At 37.3% G+C, this 25,921-nt stretch overlaps 1 protein-coding gene across 2 annotated transcripts; it reads right to left on the bottom strand.

The window, feature by feature from the left end:
- Positions 1 to 3,406: 3,406 nt before the first annotated feature.
- Positions 3,407 to 25,921, bottom strand: LOC127971981 (NEDD4-binding protein 3-A). Of its 2 annotated transcripts, none has more exons than XM_052575343.1 (5): positions 25,640 to 25,921; positions 9,090 to 9,533; positions 7,061 to 7,663; positions 5,851 to 6,114; positions 3,407 to 4,927 (listed from the first exon to the last, which is right to left on the bottom strand). In XM_052575343.1, exons 2-5 carry the CDS (start codon positions 9,498 to 9,500, stop codon positions 4,355 to 4,357), a joined length of 1,851 nt encoding a protein of 616 aa, XP_052431303.1. In that variant the 5' UTR covers positions 9,501 to 9,533; positions 25,640 to 25,921; the 3' UTR covers positions 3,407 to 4,354. The 2 variants fall into 2 exon arrangements, with proteins under 2 accessions (XP_052431303.1, XP_052431304.1); XM_052575344.1 differs by lacking the exon at positions 25,640 to 25,921 and adding an exon at positions 18,318 to 19,022.

Raw genomic sequence — 25,921 nt, 5'->3', positions numbered from 1 at the left:
GTTTGAGTTTTTTTGTCTGGCTCTACACACAAATATGTATCATGGTTTCCACAAAAATATTAAGCATCACATGTTTTCAATATTGATAATAGTAAACACTGAATACTGGGGTAATTGCTGCTGAAAATCAATGAAACATGATGCTGTACAATCATAGGAATCATCTTAAATTGTAATATTACTTTACAATAGTGCTCTTTTTACTGTGTGACAACATAAATGCAGCTATGATGAGCATATGAGACTTCTTTCAAAACATAAAAACTGTTAATAGCAATTGCTGTGTGTCAGTGATTTTGGGCGTATTATTTGTGTTGCCTTTAAAATTATAAACATAAAAATGCCTCCATACTGAAACTATGGAAAACAATAGCAAACTGTTTTAAATGAGATGTTGAGCCTTTACTCCCACAAGAGGGAAACCTCAGTTCACTGGGGAACCTGAAAGGGCTTAAACTGAGGCAATCGATATATATATATATATATATATATATATATATATATATATATATATATATATATATATATATATATATAATGGGAATAAGAAATAGTTTTGCAGAAATACTTGTTTATACTGTTAGTTTTTTTTTTTAAATAGACGTTGTAATAAAACGTCAGTCAAAATTGTATTTGAAACTGTGATCACAGTGTAGAGCAAATGTTCCCATTAAGGATCTCACTCTAAATCTCACAACCCTTTTACAGGTTTTCACCTTACAGTGACGTCTGTGAGTTTCTATGGAAACACCGGTTTCTTGAATGAAATTGAGACCCTCCAATGTTTGCACACAAAGGCTCTGTCCCAAATGGAACAATCGTGCACTTTCGGTCTTGCGGACTTCCAGTGGCCGCCGCGTGTACGTGTCCGTTAAGTCCACTAGACTGTAGTGTGTCCCAATAGGCCCTGTCCTTAATGGCGCACTTCATGTGGACTTTCGGTCTCATGGACTTAAAGGGTTAGTTCACCCAAAAATTATGTCATTAATGATTCACCCTCATGTTGTTTCAAACCCATAAGACCTCCGTTCATCTTCGGAACAGAGTATAAGATATTTTAGATTTAGTCAGCGAGCTCTCAGTCCCTCCATTGAAACTGTGTGTACGGTATACTGTCCATGTCCAGAAAGGTAAGAAAAACATCATCAAAGTAGTCCATGTGACATCATAGGGTCAGTTAGGATTTGTTGAAGCATCGAAAATACATTTTTGTCCAAAAATAACAAAAACTACAACTTTATTCAGCATTGTCTTCTCTTCCGGGTCTGTTGTGAGTGCGTTCACTGCAGTGTAGTGATATCCGGTTCGTGAACAAATCATTCGATTTAACCGGTTCACCAAATCGAACTGAATCAATTGAAGCGGTTCACGTCTCCAATAAGCATTAATCCACAAATTACTTAAGCTGTTACATTTTTTAACGTGGCTGACACTCCCTCTGAGTTCAAACAAACCAATATCCCGGAGTAATTCATTTACTCAAACAGTACACTGACTGAACTTCTGTGAAGAGAGAACTGAAGATGAACACCGAGCCGAGCCTGATAACGAACAAAGGATTGACTCGTTCTCGAGTCAAGAACCATTTCTGTCGGATGCGTCCAATTTGAGAACTGAGGACTTACAGAACTTACAGGTTTGGAACGACATGAGGTTGAGTAATTAAAGTCATTTTTGGGTGAACTAACCCATTAAATTGTGCGTGCTCGCAGAGTCTACGAATCTGTAGGCTGTCCCATTCAGCATTTTAACGCTCTGAAGTGTGCTCAGCAGCGTCCTCTTTGTACCCTTGAAGCGGTCTTCCGCGAAGTCCACATAGATGCAGGCTCCATACACTTTAGCTACCGAGGAATCCTTGCGAAATGTCAATCAGACAATGGATGGGAGGAGATTTAGCTCAAGAGCATTTGATGACATGGCTGAGAATAAAATATTTAAGTGTAAGTATCATTACGATTTTTATGACCTAGGTGCACATTTTACCAGTTATTACCTACAGTTTATACAAACATTATGGTCATCAACAGTGGTTGATATCTCAAGCATAATAATAGCATGTTGAATAATACGATCGCATTATGATTCATTAAATAAATAGAACCGAATGTCAGGGCTTTACTGAGGCTTATGTAAACCTAGTATTTATATTTAAACCTGTTAATTCATCTGAAACGCACGCACGTTTATTATGTGTTAAAATTTTTATCTTAGATCAAATGGAACATTATGTATTATTACAACTGTATACATTATTTAAATAAGCATGTAGATATTGTCTAATGCCCAGGTGGCATAAGCAAAAGCAACCAGACCAGCCCGTTATTTCTGGCGTGACGATCGAGTCTGTCCAAAGAATACCTCTCAATGCGCCCTCATGGACTCGCGCCAAGGGCCCTATAGGTCTGCACTACATGACATCACCAAAGTGGTGACTCTGAGGAAGTCCACAAGTCCGGAGTGTGCCATTTGGGACAGGGCCAATCACTGTATAAAAACAGGTGTGTCCCATTTGTAATTTTAGCATTCTAAAGGGTGCTCGCGAGCACCCCATTTGGGCGAGCTCCGCAGCAGACTTCTACCCAACAGTCAAAGTGGCACTACGTCACCAAAGTGTGGACTCAGAGGAAGACCGCAAGGGTTTAGGGTGCAATTTGGGACAGGGCCTAAGTTAGATGACCTTTGACCTGCTTTAAAAGAGCTTGACAATATAATGAACACTAGGGGGTAAAGCTATGCATTCAAGAACAAAATAATACAGCAGGATTTTTTTTCTTTGAAAACAAAGTCCAAGTTTTATGTAACTTTTTAAAAAGTAGATAAAAATGTTCTTACATTTTTTAAAGTTAGATATCTAATGCTGACCCTTTCAGCCTTCTCAAACTTGATTTCCTTTTTACTTCTAAAGAAGCAACTTACCTGGAGACTGAATAGACTCTTTATTGTCCCTGTGACAATGGCCCATTCTGGTCTATCAAGCACTAAATCTGGATCTGATGTGCAGGGGCTTGTGGAGCCACATTCTTGTGGGCTTGCAAAACTGTTCCTTACATGTTTGTTTATTTATTATTATTTTTTGGTTAATTTAATATATTAATATGCTTTTAGCACATTAATTATAGTTTTTACGCTCAACAGTTTTCTTCTTATTTCAGTGTTTTTTACATGTATTATGAGAGATATCTTTATTGAATGGTATGCATAAAATTATCCTACTCCATGAAAAAAAAATGGAATAATTGACTCCAGGCCGTTGAATTATTAGAAAAATAAGGCACACCCTTATTTACATTGACATAATAGCCTACACTTAATGATACTTTATTAACATAATAAACTTTACTTTTATTATGGACTTTATTAACATAATAAAATATAGTGTTTGTGAAAGAAAGCACTAACTGAAAGATACATTTGAAACTTTTATTTTATTTATTTTAACTGGAAGACACATTATAGAGCTGTTTTTACAGAACAAGGGAAGTAACCTTCAGTCAATGTCAGGGAAAATGGCAAGGTTTATGCAACATTGAGGAAAAGAACACCATACCTGTATAGTACAAATCTATACAATTAATACATGAAATAGAAGATGAAATTCAGTAGTTTTTAACAAGTCACAGTATAGTTTGCTATATTAAGATATCATAACGTGGGATCTAACGTTACCCTTAAATCAATGACTTTTCAACAGTTCTATGCACACACTGCCATCAAACTTTCCAGATTTTTAATTTCACATTCATGCAGTTATACACATCTTGGTTCAAAAGAATAGAAAAGCCCAACAGAGCACAACCAATACACATAGTAGCAGAAATGCTTCTATATGGATATGCTGTTTACATATTTTTTTTCAAATGCAAAGGACAACTTAAAAGTTGTGTGCTTTTAAAGTGCAACATGAGTTTTAGGGAAAGCACACTTCTGATTTCAGTCTTTAAAAAATGGCAGCATAAAAAAAATAATTATATTGGGATTTATGATTTACCATCCACTGGAACTGTCATGATGACCCTGAGCAATATTCAGTACCTAAAGCACAAATATACCATAGAATCAATGAAAAAATAGCGTTAGAACACTCATTGAGACTGTTTTACAATCCCAAAATCAATTATGTCTAAAATCAAATTTGGGACGAGTCACTGTTTTGATGATTCAAATTTATCAAAGCAAAATCCCTTCTGTGATACAAAACAACCCATATTATTTAGCTTGCTCCCCTGTTTGGTACACTTTTTGGTCGAACTTATATAGTTTAGTTTATTTATTCAGTTTAAAACATTGTCTTGGGTTAAGGAGCCAGAGCTGTTGGCATCAATCTAATCTCTGATGCTAAAGAACATTTGCAAAGTCAAATTTCCGAGGACTCAATCCTCTCTATCCAGGGCAGACCAGTGGGCAGCTTTGCTTCTTGTAAAGCCCCGCCCTCATCTCCGCCCCCTGACCCCACCTCTTCAACTCTTGCCCTGCCCCCTCTCAGCATTGCCAGTTCTCTCTCTAAGGCCTCATTCTTGTGGTACATCTCCAGGTAGCTGGCCTGCAGTTCCTTCTGGTAGCGTATCACCTTCTCTTTCTCATTCTGCCACGTGCTCCTCTCAGTTTCAAAAGCTGACGCCTGCGCCTCATTCTGCCGCCTTTCAAGCAGCAGTTCAGCTCTGAGACGCTCCTCCGTAGCACCGGCTCCTCCGGTCTCACCTGCCTCTGCTCGATGCTCCTCGAAAGCAGGCATGGGGCATTTCCGCCGGGCGCCCTGTAGAGCCATCTGTAGCATGTCGATCTGACTATCCTTGCTCCGGATCTGATTGCGTGCCTCATGCAGTTGAGTCTTTAAGAGGAAGATTTCACTCAGCTTCTGTGTAACCTCTGCCTGAGAGTCCCGAAACTGTTGCTTCAGTAAAGAGATTTCTCCAGACTTTTGGCAAACCTATCAGAGAAAAACAGTTTAGTCTTTTTTCCCTGCTTATATAATAAACAAAATACGATTTGAAAAGATTGGAAAGATTGTTCATAACTAGGATGGTTGCTGTCCTTTGTTTTAATTATGAAAGCCTCACAGGGTTTTGTTCAGACAGGCAACTAAATCTTTTTTTTTTTAACTATTATTATTATTTATTTGTTGTTTCTGATTTAAAACAATTTAGATTTTTGTACAGTCTAAGAAGTGAAAAGAAAACAAATGAAATCTGATCAGTGTGTATATATATATATATATATATATATATATATATATATATATATATATATATATATAAATAAATAAATATATATATATATATATATATATATATATATATATATATATATATATATGGGTCATTTCTTTAATATTATATTTGTATATATAATTAGATATACAACGTGTAATTTCACTTCCATCTGCTTCTATAAAATATATAAATATATTTATCTTTTTCTCTCTCTCTCTCTCTCTCTCTCTCTCTCTGTCTCTCTCTACGTAGTCAGTAAACAATTCAGTGGTTCTGGATGCCTGTGGTGAGATTTCCATAAAATCTGAAAGGGAAAAAAAAATCTAATTTTCCATTTTCTCTGTACAATGATATATACTTTTTAATTCCTTTTTTTTCTTTGTCTCTTTTTTGTCATCACTAGTGGCAACCGATATATCGAATAGTGACTAAACTGTTTGAACAAATGGCTCTGATTATTTGCAAAACGACTGTGGACTGTCAGCCTTAAACATCTCATTTAAATTTGTGTTCAGTGTGAACAAACTAACAAGTATACATGATACGTTTATGTTGCAACTTAAATTTCTTTCCTTTATCTCTTCCAAACTTTTCTGAAATCCCCAGAGCTCTGGACCAATTGCTCTGACTTAATGCATACCTCCCATTGGGTCTCTTCCAGCTGGGGATTAATGCTTTGGCTTTGTGCCGCGGGGTTTTGACTTCTCAGGGTCTGGCACTCCAGCCTGACAGAGTCCAGCTCCTCCTGCAGCCGGTTGCGTTCCTGCTGTGCCTTGTACAGTTGCAGCTGCAGGTTTCGTTGTGAACGCTGGGACTGCTGGGATACCTGCCGCAGTTTGGCATTGTACAGGTGTTTCAGTTCTGTCACTTCCTTCTCCCACAGCCGCTGCTTCTCTTCAAAAACCTACAGGAGGACACAAACACAGAGTTTGGAAGTTTAATGTCGTTTTATTTTGTAATAATAGTAATGTAATGCTTTATTTTCAATTTCTTTATTTTTAAGTTTCTTTTCACATTTAATGTGTGGCCTATGGTTCAAATTATTTAAATGTATTATTTTATAAGGTATCAACCTTTTTAAAAATAAAAATAAAATTAAACCTTTTTTTCTAAAGAAATTTATACTTTTATTCAGCAAATATGCATTAAATTGATCAAAAGTGGCAGGAAAGACAAATATATATTCTTTAACCATGTTACAGAATATATCTAACTGAAATAAATGCTGTTCTTTTAAACTCTGTATTCATTGTAGAATCCTGGAAGAAATGTATAACGATTTCCACAAAAAAATATACAGCACAAGTGTTCTCTACATTAATAATAATAATAAATATTTATCGAGCAACAAAACACCATATGTCTGAAGAACCATGCGACACTAAAGACGAGTTATGATGCCGAAAATTCAGGTTTTCCATCACAGGAATAAATTGCATTTTAATATATATATATATATATACATATAATTTTTTTTTTTATGTAATAATTTTTTCACAATATTGCTTTTTACAGTACTTTTTGATCAAATAAATGCAGCCCTGGTGAGACAAACTGACAATTTTTTACAAATAAATAAATTACATATATATTGTATAATATATTATGAAAACTAGCACAGTTATTTTTATTATTAATATGTGTTTATCATAAGCATATATATATATATATATATATATATATATATATATATATATATATATATATATATATATATATATATATATATATTTTTTACTTTATAAGAATATTTCACAATATTAATGTACATTCTTATATGAATATATACAGCATTGTTGAACATAAGAGATATTAACAACATAAAAAAAATCAATCTGAAAGATGCTGACCTGTGCAATAGCATCTTCGCTCTCATCCAGGTTCCTCCTCATCTGAAGTAGCTCATGCTCTTTTTCCTGCAGACGGTCCTCCAGGTCCTTCACCACGTCCTCCAGAGAGTGCGACAGCTCGTAGGGTGGAGGTGCCTCGCTTCCATAGCACTGCAGGCGGTTCAGCGTAGCCATACTCTGACAGGACGCGTCTGTGGCCATGGAAGCAGCTCCCTTGGAGCCCAGCGAGTTGCGATCTAGTGAGCCGATGTGGTTGATGTGACCCATAGAGGCACTGATTTGTCCCAAGTGTGGGCGGAACGGCGGCCGATAAGGTGGCAGGCTGTTCATGGAATTGTGCCCCGAGTCGGACGTGTTCTCCTCTTCCTGGCTGAAGCCCCGGGCTGCTGCTAGCACGCCTTTGCTGACACTCGCGCCTGGCCGTGAAGGGGAGGAGGACGAGGAAGAGGTGGACAGCGATTTGGACGCTGCTTTGGCATAGGATGGATGCATGCCGTTGGTTAAGCCGCTCTCTACCTTCTCTGACTTGAAGGGGTAGAGGTTCTGCATTGAACTGAAGTTTTTTGGGGTGACCGGTTTAAAGGCGGAAGGCCTGAATCGTGGCTGTGGAATGAAAAGGATAAGTCAACTGCAGCATGTGCATCAGGAGAATAGATCTACACTTAAATTATTGGAGCCATGCCAAACAACTTAAAGTAATTTAATGTAGACCACTTTTACTTCCATATTTCTTTGGTCTCGCTGAATTTCCTGCTCAATAACGTCACCTTAGGGGGACTATATTTGATTACAGAGATAAATTTAGCCAGCAGTGGCTAGTCAGTTTGTCTACACGCTGCTGGCCTGAACAGCTTATATGATTTATTTCCGTTTGAGACTGTTGGGAGTAGCCCACCTATCAATAACTTACACTTGCCTGTCAAGGAGAAAAATTGCTCTTCTGGAGCCGGACTGGAAACATTGTCACGATTCCTGCATTTCTTTGACAGTCTTTGAAACCACAATGAGGAACCTATTCATCTTGTTTCAATCCAGTCATTGTAAAGTGTGTTTTTAACACCTGCTCCCTCCCAGATTTGTTAAGTACTTACTGAAAACAAATGCTGATGGGCAAAAAAAAAGCCAGAAACTATGATAAATTCATCCCTACTTTCCTACAAAGTGGTAACCAAGTACTGAACAGTTTTTCTTTTCTTTCATTCCTGTATTAAAGAAAAATAATTTTAATATGAACAAAAATGCTGCTTTTAGGTCATGTCTGAATTACCATATTACTTTGTTTTGTTTAAAATTAACTAAACATATTAACATACTAACATACTAACTACACAAATTAACATAAATGATTAGTTTCCATGGCAGAGCTCATAATACCCTAATTAATCAATTTATTTCTCCACTCAAGCTCTTTATTTTATTATTATTATTTAAACTGCTTAAATTAATAATAATTTTTTGCAAGAAAATGTCAGATTTTAACTTGCTGGTGTTACATAAAATTAGAAGAAATTTGTGCTAATTTGTGTTTATAAATATTCTGTAATTAAAAAAATTATGAAATAAAATAAAAATAGCAGTATATATAATATTTAATATTATATGTAGTTTTAGTTTTTTCACTTTCTGCATAGTGAATTTACTGAGATCTGAGATGGTCACCAGCATAATTCTTGCGCAAAGTTTGCACATTGCTAATGTGATATCCCTTTGCTCACCTTCATGCTTTAAAAAAAATACTGAATTATGTGAACCGTTACTCCCCTAATATATATACACACACACATGCACACACAATGTGTAAAATATATGAAGCTGAAGTATGTGATTTCTGCACCACTTGAGTCTTTAAACACAGTATCAAAACTAATAACTGTTTATAACCAGGTTCCTAAACACTCCCTGTATCTACCATTGGCCAGAGGCTCAAACCTGTAATTTTTAACTTGACAAACATGGAAAATTACAATGACTGTAATTCTTACATGACATGAATGGAGCAACTCTGTTTACAGTTGTGTAGAGTGTGTACCTTGTCAAACTTGCCACCTATGGGAAGTGAGTTCTTTCCCAAATCGACCTCCTTTCCATCCCTGTGGTAGACCTTAGTGTAGACGTCGTGGTCCTCTCTCCTGTGCTCTCTCTTGATAGAGGAGGTCCCAGAGATGAGGTGCTTGCTGCCCTTTGCTTCCTTCTTGGTGATGTTCAGATAGTTAAGCAGCTCTCTCTGGTTGAAACCCTTCTTGAGCAGGCCGTGGCTCTGACGTCCTTGCACTTGTGGAACTGCTCTGTTGCTCTTGGTTGGTGACACGTCTGGTTTCTCGATTAGGCTGCCTACACTTCCCATGATGCAGCGGCCTGATGCCAAAGTGGACGCTGGATAACCGACACAGATGCTTTTGCTGGGGTCCTGGTTCAAGGACAGGGCCTGGACTGCTGCCATTGGTTACAGGATCAAATGGCTCCACTGGGATCTCTAAATTGAAAGAAGAGAAATGAGAAACAATGGAAACCCCTTCACAGGATCAAATATGAAACCTGAATCCTTCTTCTGCAGAAAATATTTCAAGACACTCTGGATGCATTCGTTTTAATGTTCCACATCATGAAGCAAGCTATTCATCTTACCATCCAACTTATCTTTACTTGCTGGTTTTCCAAAAAATAACATGTCTTAATTATTTGATAAGGCACTGCAGGACACCAGTTGGTGCTCCAAATGTCAGCTACTCATAAGAACATTTATATATGTAGTCTAATAAAAACCATTTCATTTAAGGCCACGACATGAAAATAGGTCAAAAGCTTCTGCTTTCCTTTTAGAAATGAGAACTACTGTACACGCTGAAGTTCACAAGTCTGTTATATAACTGAGATGATACAAGCTGGGAATCGTCTCATGAGCCAAATACCCTGAAAATGAGGGCAGATGCCTGTGGAACGCAATAAAAAAAAACAACTTTTAATTTACACTCCAATACTACTGCATTAATCAATGTCCTCTGGTAATCACCAATCTTTCCCTACTAAAAGAAAAACCTCAAAACCTTAGTTGAGAACATTTCCTCTCATTGGAAGTGAGGCTGATTTACTTATTCGCTCAAGTGCTGCCCTGCTTCAATATATTTGCTTAGTAGTGCCTCCTGTCTCAATCAGTTTTCTCTTTCCAGAGCACTTGTATTGATTTCACCTCAATGACCTTCTCTCTCATTGCTATAAATGTAGGCTAATGGCCTCAAACACCCATAAGGACAAACGCACTTCAGTGTTTCTGCTTGTGTGTACACTCATATACAGGCACATCCCGTGTGAATATATACTGTTTGTCTTCTATACATGTAGGACACATTTCTGTAACAAAGAATAAACAGATAGAAAAAGAACTAGTGCCTTCTGAAAGAGTCATTAATAATATAGTGACCTTGTTCAAACCACACTTAGGCCAATTGTGTATTTTGGTGGAGCTAATAGAGAGAAACGGAGGCCTTAAATATTCTAGCACTTCGCCAGATCACTACTCAGCAGCTCTGGGTCATGCTGAGAGCATCTCTAAGTGTTTCCTTTTGTCTAGTGCATCTTCACCTCTGGCATCTCACCCAGAGAAAACATTCGCTCACTGTGACCTTTCCCCAGGATGATGGATCTGGCTTTAAAGGAGCCATGCTATATATTTTTTTTAATTAATTATCTATTTTTTTTCCCTGAAGTCCACCTGGTAAAGTTTTGTTGTTGTTGTTGTTTTCCCTAAACACTAATGAATTTATGAAGATTGATACTGTAGATAAGAGAGGGAATTCTTTGTCCTGGAGATTACAGGATGTTTTTATGGTGTTTATACTGTTGTATTCCAAAAGGTCAAGGAAAATAAAATATCTTATGATAGGTGTGTTTTATTAAAATATTAATAAATACCAACGTGCTGGGACATATATCCAAGTTGCTAGTGAAAACTGCTTTTTGAAGCTCACAATATCTCTTGGGCATTCATTTTCATTGAACGCTGAAGCACAGGTCCTGCAGTCCTGGTAATTAAAATGCAGAGAACTCATTTATTCCGCTGGAATTACAGTATTTTTATATACTGTAAAAATAAATATTTTGTCTTGTTTCCCATAAAAATATCTAAACATCCTGAAAACAAAATCAGTTAACATTTTATATATTTTAAGGGAATGTGTCTTAGTTCAGTTTTGAGCATAAACCTCACTTAATTTTGTTTTTGCAGAATCTTGTTTATACTTAATAAAAACAATGGAGAAAAAATACTTAAAATGTGATAAAGTACTTCTTAAAACCTCAACTAATTTTGTTAAACCTAATTACATTTTGTCAACACTTAATATTTGTGCTAAACAGAAAAAAAATCTATTTGCAATGTTTGCGATGTATTAACAGCTAAGTTATACTTACAAATGCGCAGTTAAGCACAGGATCCCCTCCAGGCTCTTCTTTATATCAACAAAATGATAATTTACCAAATTCAGCCTTACATTACTGGAGTGATTATGCAAATAGTTATAGAAGAGGCAAAAAAATGTGGCACTTAAGTTCAGGCTTCTACCCATAGAGAGATCAAAACGCCACCTCATGATTTTATGCATGAGATGTGGCCGAGCTCTCTTCAGTTTTCTGCCATCACAGCACTCAGCTAACTACAACACTTACAGCACAAGACCTGCGTCTGCGCAAGCTCTGATTATAAATATGCCATGACTCGGAGTGCCACTTTAGTTATGACTGACAGGATGAATTGTGAAGTATTCTAACGTGGGAACTTAGAGTAATAAGTGACTGCTCTCCCACAGTGTGAAAGGAAGTGGGTGTGTTGGGAAATCATTTTATGACTAGATGCTGAGTTCAGATCATTTCAGGTTTGATATGCATGATGATGCTTTGTGTCACAACATGAGTAAACACGGACTGTTATGCTTCTATCCCTAAGTGTAGAAAAATGGCTGCTACAATTATGTTCAGATAGCATAATTCCTCCTAAAATGCAGTCAGGTGAACCAAAGTGATGTTGACACACAAACAAACCAGGAAACTGATGACTAGCTTTATTAGATATCAAAGTATACAGTTATTCATACAACATATGAAGGTTATGTTATAATATAATTCTTAGTTGTGTTTTTTGGGTAAGTTAATCTGTATATGTATGAGGTATTTCAATCAATTATATTTGTTATTTGTTGACAGGAGTAGCAACTGTGTGAGGAATGGCTGTAGTTACAAGAAAGCTTGAGTTTTTATGACGTGAGCTGAGGAATTGGGGGAAGGTTAGCAAAGGTTCAAAACCCTTTTAAAAGTGGCCACAAATCTTGAAGGACAGGGAAAATGTTGTGTCCAGTCTTTTTCCATAATTGCTTCAGACTTTTAACAGCCAGAGTGAGTTGAGAGATCAGGTTTGATTTACAGCCTAGTCAGGCCGTTCAGAGTCACACACACACACACACGCACACACGCACACACACACACACACACACACACTTTCATTTACATCCTCCTCCTGGAAAAGCTTTAATTAGAGGCCTGTCTACCTCACAGTGGTTCAGTTCAGTTCATTTGTTTAAAGAGCAACAGAAACGTCTCATTTCTTCCTTCTGATACTGTTTTAAATGTCTCGTATTATATACATTTGCATTATGTAATGATTCTGAATGTAACAAATGACATCCAGGAGTTTAAATTTGGTGTTTGGATAAAAGTTCAAACATTTGACAAAGAGAGGGCATCAGAACTCTCAATATAATATTTAAGGTAAATTCTGCAACTCTCACTACTACTTTTGAACACTTTCTTTTAGTAGTTATTTTACCCAGATATTTAGAGTATAATGTGTCTGCCTAAATCATATACATTGGTTAAATAGCTTTTATACAAACGTGCACAAGAAATATAAAGCTAAAGCAGGTCTCAAAGATCCTTCAAATTCCAAACATACCTCTAACAATCAAGCTGAGACTTGCATTTTCTCTCATCAAGACAGTTCCCTGTCTAACTTGATGCATCTTTTAAAAAAATCTGAAGTTTACTTCCTTCTTTGGCTCTAAACATTCGTACATTCTTGTGCACAGACCAGCACAACCTTGTTCCAGCACAGACAAGAAGGTGATGTTTGGAATAGCATACTACTAACATGCTACTACTCTTACTATTTCTGCAATATGCAGCATGGATGTTCTTCATCCATTACCTGTGTGACTACATTTGTCAAATCACTGCTGTACAGAGTATACTATGTGTGTAATGTATCCCACAATACAGTTTAATCAAAGGTAATATATTCATTATTATCCTACTATTATTAGTCTAAAATTATTAACAATCATTATTAATATTTAAAGAAACAATATAATGTGTACTATGCAGTAAGCGGTACACTAGTATTCCATTCAGAACAACAGGTTTATACTTAAAATGACTTTGGTGCCCCATTAACTGAATCTGAGAAGGACTGATATGCTGACACCGTCACAGGAAATGACACATTTCATTCCACAAGGCATTTTCCAGTCAGCTATCATTCATGTACTGTCAGTCAAAAAACAACTATTCACTCATAGCTCTCTGGTCAATGATTTCTGTTACATCCTAGGCACCATGTCGTGATTAGTATCATTTAACCGGAGGCCATAGACAAACCTAGACATGAACCCTTCTGTGCATCATCACATAAATGAACATGACCAGTGATTACAAAACCTAGTAAGCTGCCTCACTGCCTAGTGCATACTTATAATCCCCTCCCAACCGAAAAGTACTTCATAGTCATCACCTCAGAAAACAAAATGGATAAAACTGATCAATACTTTCCTGAACGAAATTAAAATAAAAGTTTATTTTAAGTTTGTACAATATATCAGTACCATATAAGCTGGTACTGTGATTTATTGGTATGGTTTAATGCTAAATACTTGTTGGTCGATATTAAATGTATTTAATTGTGCATGCTTGTTTTTCAATTTGTAAAAAATATTTAAATGACTTTTGTTGTCATCTAACTAACGCTCACTTCATAGAATACTGTAATTATCAACTTGTCTGTATTTACCAGAATTTAATATCAGCGTCTGTAGTATATTTATAATACATTTTCTGTCAGCTCACTTAACTGTGTGAACATAACAACAGCCTCTTTATTGTTTACTAATTATAGACGTTAATAAAAACTCAGTTGAGGTAAAACTGCTGGGAGTTTGTAGGACCCAAAGTGACGCCAAGTCCCCTTTTATCATCCACCCATTTAGCACCAAACAGTCATTTGGATGAATATGACTCCCTGTGAAATATGACAAGTCGAATGGTGGCGACTTCATTCATTGAAAAGGCCCTAACTTAACACTAGCTCTCTTTATAGGGATTGCATCACGTTCTTTAGAGGTCTTATTTTGGCATAGAAGCACCATTCATTTTTGACAGGCACACACACTGGAGACATTCTCTTTAGTGAGTACAGAGCCACTCAGTCATGCCACTGGAAAAGCACCATAAACTTTCCCCTTCAGGGTTAGAGACTTGGGGTCAGACAGAGAGGGCAAAGAGGAAAGTGAATGTCTTATCACAAAATAATGACCTGAGGGCCCCACAGAGACCTGAGGCACACTGCAAGTTCTCTCTGGTGCTAACAATAGTGCTAATATTAGGAGTTTATGAGCTGAATATATCAACCAGCTTTATTTTTTATTTTGTTTTTAAAGGGTTCCATATGACCACTGCTACTTATGTTAGTTTCTAAATAATTATATATATTTTTTAAAGGGCACCTATTATGCAAAATTAACTTTAAAATGTTGTTTGAACATAAACGTGTGTTTGCAGTGGGTACACAACCACCCCACAATGATAAAAATCCACACTAATTGTTTTTTAATCCCCATAAATCATAAGCAGTACCCCTAACATGTGATGTCACATTTTACAAGCCATGACAATGCCATATTAGCACAGAACCCCCACCCCACCCCCCACCAAGTGAGTCATACACAATCTGCCATGTTTACCTTCATGCTAGAGTATGTAAAAGCAGAATTCAAGTCAAACATTGATTTTTTAAATATAAATATATTAGTTATTCAGTTTAGAACAGTGAGTGTTTTTCTGTTTTATTTTATTGATTGGGTCATATGAACAAACAGAGTAAATTGCAGTATAGGTACTGTATATAATGCTGCTGTACATTACGCTATTTCTTTCACAGCTGTTTAACTTCACACACGATTGTGTTTTTGTAACTTGTGAGTGTTTTTAACATAAACTTGTGTGTATTTGACAGTTTAAGCACAATAAGACACGAAAGAGAACTTAGTTTAATATTCATATGCCATGTGACAGTCGCTTTCTGTGTGCGTGCTTCAAAAGTGTGTGCTCAAAAAAAAAAAAAAAAAATGTTGACCTATAATGTTTTCTGCCAACTGGCAACCTGGGGAGCCGAAATACAATTGGGAAAACTGGCAGTGGGCGGGTATAAAAAACCATCAGAGACCTACATTCTGGAACGCACATTTTCAAAGGAGAATAACTGACTGTAGCATTGTTTTTGGCAGAGTATCTGAGGTTCGAGCTGTGAAGGCACAGCCCTATTCTGGAAAAGGGGGCGGGGAGCAGCAGCTCATTTGCATTTAAAGAGCTTCCACTCAAAATAGGCATTTACAACATGATAATAAAAGGTCTGGAAGGTATTTTGAGCTGAAACTTCACATGCACATTCTGGGGACACCTAGGCTTATATTACAGATTGTAAAAAGGGGCATAATTGGTGACCTTTAAAAAAAAAGAAAAATCAGCATGTATTAAATTGATGTGGCAGTAAAGCTAGAAATGTTACAAAAGATTTTCAAATAAATGTTGTTCTTATGAATTTTTAAGAAATAAAATTTTTCCACCTGTGCTTATGTACACAACAAAATTCGTAAATGTGGTCTGAAGCAGAAGCAAGCCATGTGGAGGTGTGTCAAATCCTGCACGTGCATTAATGTGAAGATCAGCTTGTGAGGAGGCTCTGTGGAGGTCACTCTGAGAGTGTTAAATCGTATTAGCCCTAATGCTGTGAAGTGCCCAGCACAGACCTGAGCTGCTCAGGTTTGTTCTAACAGAGCAAATCCTTGTCACCCGCCTGCAGAGTGCTGTCAAAACTGACCTAAAGCACTTTTTCAAACAGTTACATGAGAAATTAGTGCATCAGGAGATTCAGATGTTACTCAACTGCAACGTGCAACTTTAAGGGCACTTGTATGTATTTTATGGATGCATTTTAAACAGTCTCCATGGCAACTGAATTGAAACTTCACACCTACCTTTAGAAACTTTCAGTAAATATAGCCAGGATGTGCTTTGCCTGTTAACACCTACAAAGCCTTTTAATGCACCATACACTGCTTTTAAATTATGCAGCAGGGTTGATTAGCATTCAGAGGGTTGTGGAAAAGAAGTATCTACCAATATATTACAGCAATCTGGCTTATGTATTTAATGGCACTAAAAATAAACACAAATGTCCTTGTTTACAGTCGCATTAAAATGAATCAAATATAGGTCAGGGTTGCCATACTTTTTACCAATGAACTTCGATGAACTTATATGGATGAGGAATATCTCTAATATCTGAAAGAAGCCTACATTTTACAGGTACCAAGTAACACTTCAAAACGAACAACTAGTTGCAAACTCCAGGTGTAATGTCGTAACAGGTCAGTGGTGAGGAGGGGCATCAGGTTCTATTGTTTAACCAGCTCTTTTTCTGTGTACTTTACTCATTGAGTTAATATTAGCCAGACCTTCTCTCTGTCTGACCCTTTTCAGTGGGATTCCTGTGCCCTGAGCCGAATGGTACATTCTTTAGGGGAAGTCAGTTAGATAAGTGGGTAAAAAATGGACATTCCTCACATTTCTGTGGAGGTAATAATTAATATGAGATTTATGGCTGTCTGGGTGCTGATATAAGACCAAAAGAAAGAGTAATTGCAGAGAAAGATCAACCCAAATCTACACAAGATATGGGAAATTCTGCTGTTTTAGAAATAAACAAAAGACTTACTATTAGATTGCAGCAATAGTAAAGCTTTAAGAAACATAATATTGTGAGAAATACTGTCTGAAACAGTCTGATTTACTGCAATCAGAATTCTATTAGAAAAAAGCACTTTATGTCAGAGTTTCACTGTTAGTTTCGCTCACAAGGTCATGACATCGTCTTGGATTATTATTAAAGGATTACCTACTCTAGGTTCAATGCAAGTTAAGCTTTATTAATAATTAATCATTTAAATTTCCCCTGCATGTAAAAAGATTGCATTTAGAAAGCTTTGTAATAATATTTCATAATATTACTGTTTTTACTGTAAGAGACATTAATAAAAACATTTTAAAAAATCGTAACATTCCCAACTTTTAAATGGCAGTGTGTTACAAAAACAGTATATATTACTTTATATCAATATTAATATCAATAGCTGTTATGCATAATCAGATATAAAAATTAAATGTTATAGTATCCTTCCACATATCTTCTGAAACTTAGACCCCATTATTAAGTAAATTAATATGTATGATGTTTTGCATATTGTTGCAAACAGTGGAATTTTTTACCTTTTATTCCAATATGATGCCTTGCCACTTAGACTCATTAAAAGTGCCTTATTATAAACATGATTTTTGTTTTTTTTTTACGAACTGAAGGATGAGTAAGAATTATTTTATGTTTTATGTCATAACAGAATCTCAAATAGCTTGAATGTAGCCCAGAACATTCCATTAATTATGACATGTCACAGCATGAGATGGAAGATTTCAACCCTGTCAGTGGTCTCTAAACACAAAGCATGGATCTGAACAATGCCACCCTTGCGCAATAGCTTTTCGAATTACAATGTTGTCCCTGCAGGGAATGAGGATGTATCTTGTACTGGCAAAAAAAAAAACAATGCAAATTTTGTGTTTTCATTTGATGTCTGTATTAAAGAAAGTGGGGCAGTGCATTTCAATTGCAAATAAGCTTCCCAGAGCTACAAAGAGTCTCACTTCACAACTTTCTTAACAGTAAACAGAATGGAAGTTAATCAGCCAAACCATAATAGGTTTGTATACTGAGAGAATCTTTTATAATACCTTCTGTGAGGCAGAGAGAGCTGAATGTCACAGTGAGGCAGTATTTAAAGGCAAATGTCCTGTCCTGTTCTTATTTAATAATGCTACAAACACTAGAGAGAAGCCCACAATGAAATGCGGCTACATAAAATCAAATGAAAAACAAGATGTTCACCTGAGAAAAACTTGCTGCTGCTGCTCTCTTGTCTTCCAGTCAATGCACATATATTTGATTTCCTCTTAATGCCGCTGAGGAGAGGTCCAAATTACCCATCAGCAGTTAAACATCTTTTCCTTCACTCCCACGGACCTGCTGCCAGACTACGGCCAGGAACACCCCTGGGAATGTCTCTGGTTACTCTCTCCTGCCACCACTACACTGATCACCCCTCTCTCCCTTTTGTAAATAAAGCACACCTTTCTTTGGTGCCGGTATGGAAGAACCTGTTCTCCTTGTTTTTTGACAAATGTGAAGGACACTACTTGTGCTATGGGCAGCAATACTGAATTAATGCGGAACCGACTAGATGTCGGAATACAGAAAGTGGAAATCGTTTGGTTTGCTGCCAAAGAATGTTGTTTGTGATGGAGAAGTTCATAGGCTCACCGCAGAATCTGGTGTCCAGTGGAAAACAAGTTGTGTTGTCATCTTGCAATGTGTTCAAACAATAGGCTTAGTCTTGCAGGCTACATCAGGCAGCCTTGGCAAGCTCTCAACTGCATCAGATTACATCATGCTGGTGGGAGACACTTGAAAAAAATGAGAGGCTTGTTCTACAGGAGAACGTTACAGAGCAAATGAGTCAGTTTCTTGTGGTATCCTCGTGACTAGAGAACCATTATTGGTTAGATAGATTTTTTTATTTATTTTTTATTATTTAGCAGTATTCATAATCATTGATTACTGATTATAGTTATCATGGTTTTATTTTTTATATTTTATTATATTAATTGATTATTATACACTGATTGTTGATTATAGTTATTGATTATGTATATTAGCTATTGATTCTTAACTGATATAGGATGTGCAAAACAGAAATATTCAAGCTCTTTAATTTATACACTCAATACTTGGTCGGGGCTCCTTTAGCACAAACTCCAGCATCAGTGAGGTGTGACATGGAAGCGATCAGCCTGTGGCACTGCTGAAGCACTATTGAGCCTTCAGCTCATCTGTATTGTTGAATCGACTGTTCTCATCTTTCTCTTGAAAATATACCATTGATTCCATATGGGGTTCAGATCAGGCATGTTGACTGGCCAATCAAGCACAGTAATATCATTGTCAGCTAACCACTTGGAAGTGGCATTGGCAGTGTGGACAGGTGCTAAAGTCTTGACTTGGGACTTGATAAAACACAATGGACCAACACCAGCAGATGTCACGGCACTTTAAATCATCACTGACTTAAGAAACTTCACACTAGACTTTGGATTCTGTGCTTGTCCAGTCTCCTTACAGACTCCAGACCTTGATTTCCAAATGATATGCTAAATTTACTCGGACCACTGGGCAACAGTCCAGTTGTTTTTCTACTTAGCCCAGTTAAGATGCTTCTGACGTTGTTTCTCTTTCAGAAGGGGCTTGGTAGCCCTTTTCTTGAAGCGGTCTGAGCATGATGACTCTTGATGCACTGACTCCATCTTCAGTCCACTGCTTGTGAAACTCTCCCAAGTGTTTTAATCGGCTTTGATTAACAGTATTCTGAAGCTTGCAGTCATCCCTGTTGCTTGTGCACCTTTTTCTATCCAATTTCTTTCTTCCAGTCAACTCTGCATTTAATATGCTTTGATACAGCACTCTGTGAACAGCCACCCCTTTCAGTAATGACCTTCTGTGACTTAACCTATTTGATCTATAATGATCGTCTTCTGGACCATTGCCAAGTCAGCATTCTTCGCCATAATTGTGGTTTCAAAGAACAAAAGATACCCGGGATTTATACTGATTTCTTCAAGTCGTTGCATTTACCATGTTTACTATGGTAGCCTAATGTTAATGGCTACAGTGGTTATAGTCTTTTGCATCAGTTATAAATATTTCTGCCTTGCATGGTGATTATAATCCACATCAGATCAAGTTATTTCAAACACTTGCTTCTTACTAAAAGTGAGTTTGAGCTCAACTTATTTAAGTACGTTTTAAATGCTGGTGTTATAGCTGTTAGCTTTATGAAATGATTCGCAGTGCTGATGCTCTCCAGATGCGGAGAAACTCCGCCTTTGTTCATAACCACTCCTATACACCAAGGTTTTCATCGGGCCAAAAAACACGGGCCGCTGGCCTATAGGAAGCACCGACAAGGCACGATCGAGCCCTGGAAGTGACAGTGGAAACACGACAGGCCCTGGCACACACTAGCGCACCCGCTTTTGGTCCAACAGTGGAAACGCAGCTAGGAGGAACTTCGAGGAGAACTTCGCTAAGAAGAGCTCGTTTCAGTGTTGCTGTCTGTGAGATGCGGTTCTCTGCATGCGCACCGAACACAGCACGCGAGTAACCAGCTACTCAGTTGAGCTTTTCCGCATCTTGTGTTTGAATGCTTTAAACTCTTTTCAATGTTTAAATTGGAAAGTGGCGAGGCTTAAAAACACATGAAAATGATAAGCTTTCATGACCACACGAAGCAGTGTCCTGTCAACTGTCCTGATCATCTTTTTAGGCTAGCCTCAGCCAGTCGTTTGAGATCGCAGGGGCCCCCCCTCAGCTGTGGGCCCCTATAATAGTCACCACCTTTCACCCCACTTGCGACGGTCATAAGTACATGTACAGTAAATTAACATACTTTCCAGAAAGCCAACAATTCACTAAAAATGCTTTTTTAATTGGTCTTATGAAGTATTTTAATTTGTTGAGACAGTGAATTGGTGGGTTTTTGTTAAATGTGAGCCAAAATCATCAGTTAAAAGAACCAAAGACTTAAACTACTTCAGTTTGCGTGCATTGAATTTATTTAATACACAAAGCTGAATTACTGAAATAAATGAACTTTTCCACATTATTCTAATTTATTGAGCTGCACCTGTATTACAGGTCTCAGAAAGGGCCAAATCTCACCTCTGGAATGCCTCAGCTGACTTTTCTGATACACTTTAACCAAAGTACAGTACGTCACTCTTGGCCAGGGATCAACCAGACAAACAAATTCATTCTGGGAAGGAGATTTTTGGAAAGGCCATATTTACATATGGGTTATTTCACTGGCAGAGAGATCAAACTGAAAAAATAAATAGCTACTGAAGGACGAAGCAGACTTTATAATGAGTGCCCCAGTCATGTTTCTTAAATACAGTGTTGCATATTCTCTCCCCTCCAGGCAAGTCAGTCTAGAAGATTCCATAAATTCAACTGGCAGGAGACTGCTTTCCCAAGATGACAGAGGAGCAAGAAAGAAAGAGAACAGAGGGAGGATGAGGACGTGTAGTGTGTTAATGTAGACAAGTTGAAGCCTGCTCCAGTTATCTATCTGACTCCTGATGACAAACAACTAACTGAGCCGGACCTGTTTCCTGAGCCTCAGCCCATCATAAAAATGTATTATATGGGTTCCTCATAAGAAATGTAATCTTGAATAGCTATGAAAAAACCACATTAATTGCTTTAAAAAAGTCATAGCACAGCTTTCTTCAACAAACCAGGTGATTTGAGCTGTTTTTCTTTGTGAGTGGAAAAACAATCAAACCAACTCTGCTTTTTCTATAGTAGCAGCATGATCAGAAAAAAAATACACAACCGTGTACATTTCTGGAGAGCAGCTATTAGCCAGCTATAAAAAGAAACAATAAGTACCAGAGTTTGATCCTCTTCTACACCGCAGCCCAAGAGACCATCAGAGGAAAAACTGCAAACTGATTTCCAGGTAGTTTTGAATTACAACCTGTTTGATGCTATGAGAAATATCTGAGTGATGAAAACAAAGTGCTGTAATCGATATCATCCTGTTGCTTATTGATGATCACACAAATGATTACTTCATTCCTCATTGACAAATTGCAGCATTCTAATTGCAGGGAAAGTCCCCTGGAGTAATCTACAGTTAAACGATTTTCAAAAAAAAAAAAAAAAAGGAACTAAGAATTCAGGAATTTAATATGTTAGAATTCTGACTAATATTAATATACTCATATATTAGTATGTACACTGAAAACATTGGTGTAGCAAAAATTTTAATTCATAAATTGCTGGTAAATTTCTTAAACAATTACAATTTTTTTTTAACCGTTTAAGCACCATTTTTAAGGTAGAAACATTAAGTGGAATAAACATTTTCCAATAACAAATTATTTTGGGAATGAAACTGATCCTAGCAACCTTAAGCATTAGTTTCGTTAGCCTACCTCATTATGTCAATCCAGGAGCCACAGAAAAACTACCACCGCATTCTTCATTCTATTCAGTACACAATAGACCCACATACAAATGTTTCTAACTGAAACCCTATATAAACACTGGCTGTCAAGACCATTTTACACTCACTGTTCTTTTCTGGCCGTCAAACCTCTAAAAAACAAATGTTAAAGAAAGCAGTCCCACGGTGAAAGAAACAGACCAGAAGACTGATATACAGACATGAAAATGCCACAAGTAAATGTTTCATACTGTCAGCGAAACCAAAAGACTGTTGTGAAACCACTTTCACAAGAGTAGCAGCGCTAGGTTTATTTAGTATGATGAAGTATCACATGGATCAGCTATATGCTTGAAGGCAAACACAGTCCAGAATGACTTCTGGCCCAGCAGAATGCAGGATAGATGGGAACGTTTAAATGTAGTCTTGATTATTTTGAGGTAATGTTGCAGCCGCAAATCTTTAATTACAACGACAGACGCGTCTCTCAATGGATAAAAGGATCTAAAGAATCTGAGTGGTGAGTGTGAGCGCGCTGTGCGTGATGTTGTCCTGAGAAAGAAAGCGGACTAATCCTAATCCTACGCAAGACTTTCTATGCAGTGTCAGAAAGAGGTTCGTGGGACAGAAGGCTAGCAAGCAGAGGTGAAGGGAGGATGATTATAGCTTAGCTTATCTGGGTCCAGCTATGTTAAAAGCCCACAGTCTTCACTAAGGTCCTGGAACTACATTCCTGTTACTTTTTCTGGCATAAAACAAGGAAGGCATTTGAATTATTGACTTACAGCATTACACAGATCCATTTGGACAGCTCCAATACTAGATTACACCCTAATTTACTCTATATAAATAAACAGTGCACTACATCGCTAAAGGTAGCTCGATACCAGATAAGCTACAGTATTTTAAAAACAGATAAACTATTGTCACAATACGTAGTTATTTCCCAACCCTAATGACTTGAGCAAAACTTAGAAAAAAAGTTTCCAGGTTTCAGATACTCAAAGCAGGAATTACGTGGCCTATAAAAACGATTGTGCCACAGGATAGAAGCACAAACAGGTGAAGGGATTGCATGCTAATGCTGAGCCACAGCCCTGCAGGGACCAGCTTTAAAGGTGTAGTTAGTTTCTGATAATCTTCACACCTGCTCTCCTGATGCTTACGCCGAATTAGTGTTAGTCACTGTTGGATTATGTCTCTTTTGGATGTTAATAAATTATACATTACTGTTATACATTACTGTTTGGAGTGTAAGTTTTTGTTTTTGAAGGAAGTCTCTTATGCTTATCCAGGCTGCAATTAGTTACTTGATGAAAAACACAGTAAAAACAATAAAAATGTAAAATGTTATTACATGACAAATTGTCACACTTTATTTTAAGGTCCAGTTATCTGTATTAGCTAACAAATAACTATGATTTTGCCCCAATAAACTCCCAATTACTGCTTTTTAATAGTTAGGCAGGTGTTAAGTTTAGGAGTTGGGTAGGATTAAAGATGAGCAAAAGTTAAAATAAATATATGGTCATGCAAAATATGTGCTTTACAAGAAAGAACTAATAAACTGCCAATATGCTAGTAATATGCATGATAACAATTAAGCAACTGGTTAATAGTGAGGATAGATCCCTAAACTTAGGTGTCACCAAACAAAGTTATTATAATATATTTAATATCATAAAAAATAAAATGTAATTTATTTCTGTTGAGGCAAAAGCTATAATTTTCAGCAGTAATTACTTTAGTTTTCAATGTCACATGATCTTTCAGAAGTCTTTCTAATATTGCTGCTCAAGAAACATTATTATTGTAAATGTTAAAAACAGTTGTACTGCTCATTTTGTAGAAGATAAAAATGATTTGAAACATGTATAATTGAATTAACTTACAGGAAGTTCCACCCCAAACTCAGACCATTGGTTGACCTTGTGTTATTATGTCTTGCACAGTATAGTAGCACAGTTACTTAACACTGGATATATTCAGCAGTGCAGGTCAAGGATGGCATGACAGTTTGTGCCAGATCTTCTGCTTGGACGAGAGATTCTACTACTAGTCTCATCCGACAGCTCTCCTTTAGGTTTTCTGCAAGGTGCCAACCAAACACAAAAGTTTAAACCTCTAAAAATAAAGCGCTAGCGCAATGGCTTGTATTTGTAGCTCTGTTTGCATGCACACTGAGAACAATTAGAGAATTTCACAAGAAGCTATCCACTGTCAGCCGTCCAACTGCCTTGTCTAAAAGCCACCCTAAGTGTATTTTCATGTTGTTAGACACCCCATTAATGCATTCTGTGCCGCTGAAAGGAGATGTGAGACCCACAGAGGAGCTTCACGCCCTCTGACCACCTCCACTTAAGAGCCATTCCCACAATGGGCCGTGACTCTATAGGTCAGGGGTCCTGTTTTGGCCCCTGGTTTCCAAGGTTACAGCCAAGCAGAGAAGAGCGCTACGCAGTTCCCCTTTGTCCCTAAAATAAGGGCATCAAACGCAGAGCAGAGCTGGAGTCTAGAGTAAGGACTCCCACCCAAATATTTCACAACAGTCACCAGTAAATACATGTAGACACTGTGCAGAGTGAGTTAGATGGGGTCCGAGCGCTCTGCGACCACCAAGGCAGATGACAGAAACAGGCAAGCTGTACTCCAACTATGCAAAATGGCTTTTTTATGATTTGTGACTGAGAAACCTTCTTAGTGACCTTACTTTAATGGAGCTGACCTGCTGGGAGGGCAAAGCAATTGTTTTTCAAACAAGAGTGCACTAATCTATCTCTGCACATAAAATGACTGAGATGATAACAATATCCTTTCATGACCATAAAGAGAAAATAAATGATAAATTGCGGTTAAAAAATAAATTACATATATATAATTATGTGCTATCCACTACTTATTATATAAGTGTTATACGCATGTATGTTCAATTATTTTGCCGCTCTTCAGGGTATCAAACAGAAAGACACCTGTAAACTCATTTTCAGATCACGTGCAGTAAAAATAAAGTTAAATGAATTCAAGTTCAGTGGTGTGCACCGTCAAGCTATGTTTACAGACAGATCAGGCTTAATTCTGTATGTGGCGGTCTATATAGAGATACTGCAGCAAGTGCAAACCGACTCTAAAGTCACAGCAGACTCACCATTATTGCTGGCGCACAATCACGATACAGATGAGACTGACGATTTTTGTTTCTAATTGTTTTAGAGGAAAACAATGGACAGATATTCCTCGGCGCTGATGGCGAACTGTAGAGACGCGGTGGAGATGATCTGATGTCGGAGTCTTGCACAACGCAATGAGAGTTTCCCTCGCTGAGATTTAAACTAATCTGCATTAGAGCGGCTTCAGTCATTTATTACAGCGACTCTACAGCGACACCAGTCGATTACATTGAGGAACTGCTGGATGTTTTCTTTCTTTC

This window comes from Carassius gibelio, chromosome B14 (genome assembly GCF_023724105.1).
Source record: "Carassius gibelio isolate Cgi1373 ecotype wild population from Czech Republic chromosome B14, carGib1.2-hapl.c, whole genome shotgun sequence".
NCBI classification, from domain to species: domain Eukaryota; kingdom Metazoa; phylum Chordata; class Actinopteri; order Cypriniformes; family Cyprinidae; genus Carassius; species Carassius gibelio.
Note: the sequence above shows the minus strand (reverse complement) of the source record. Positions and strands in the feature narration are given on the sequence as shown.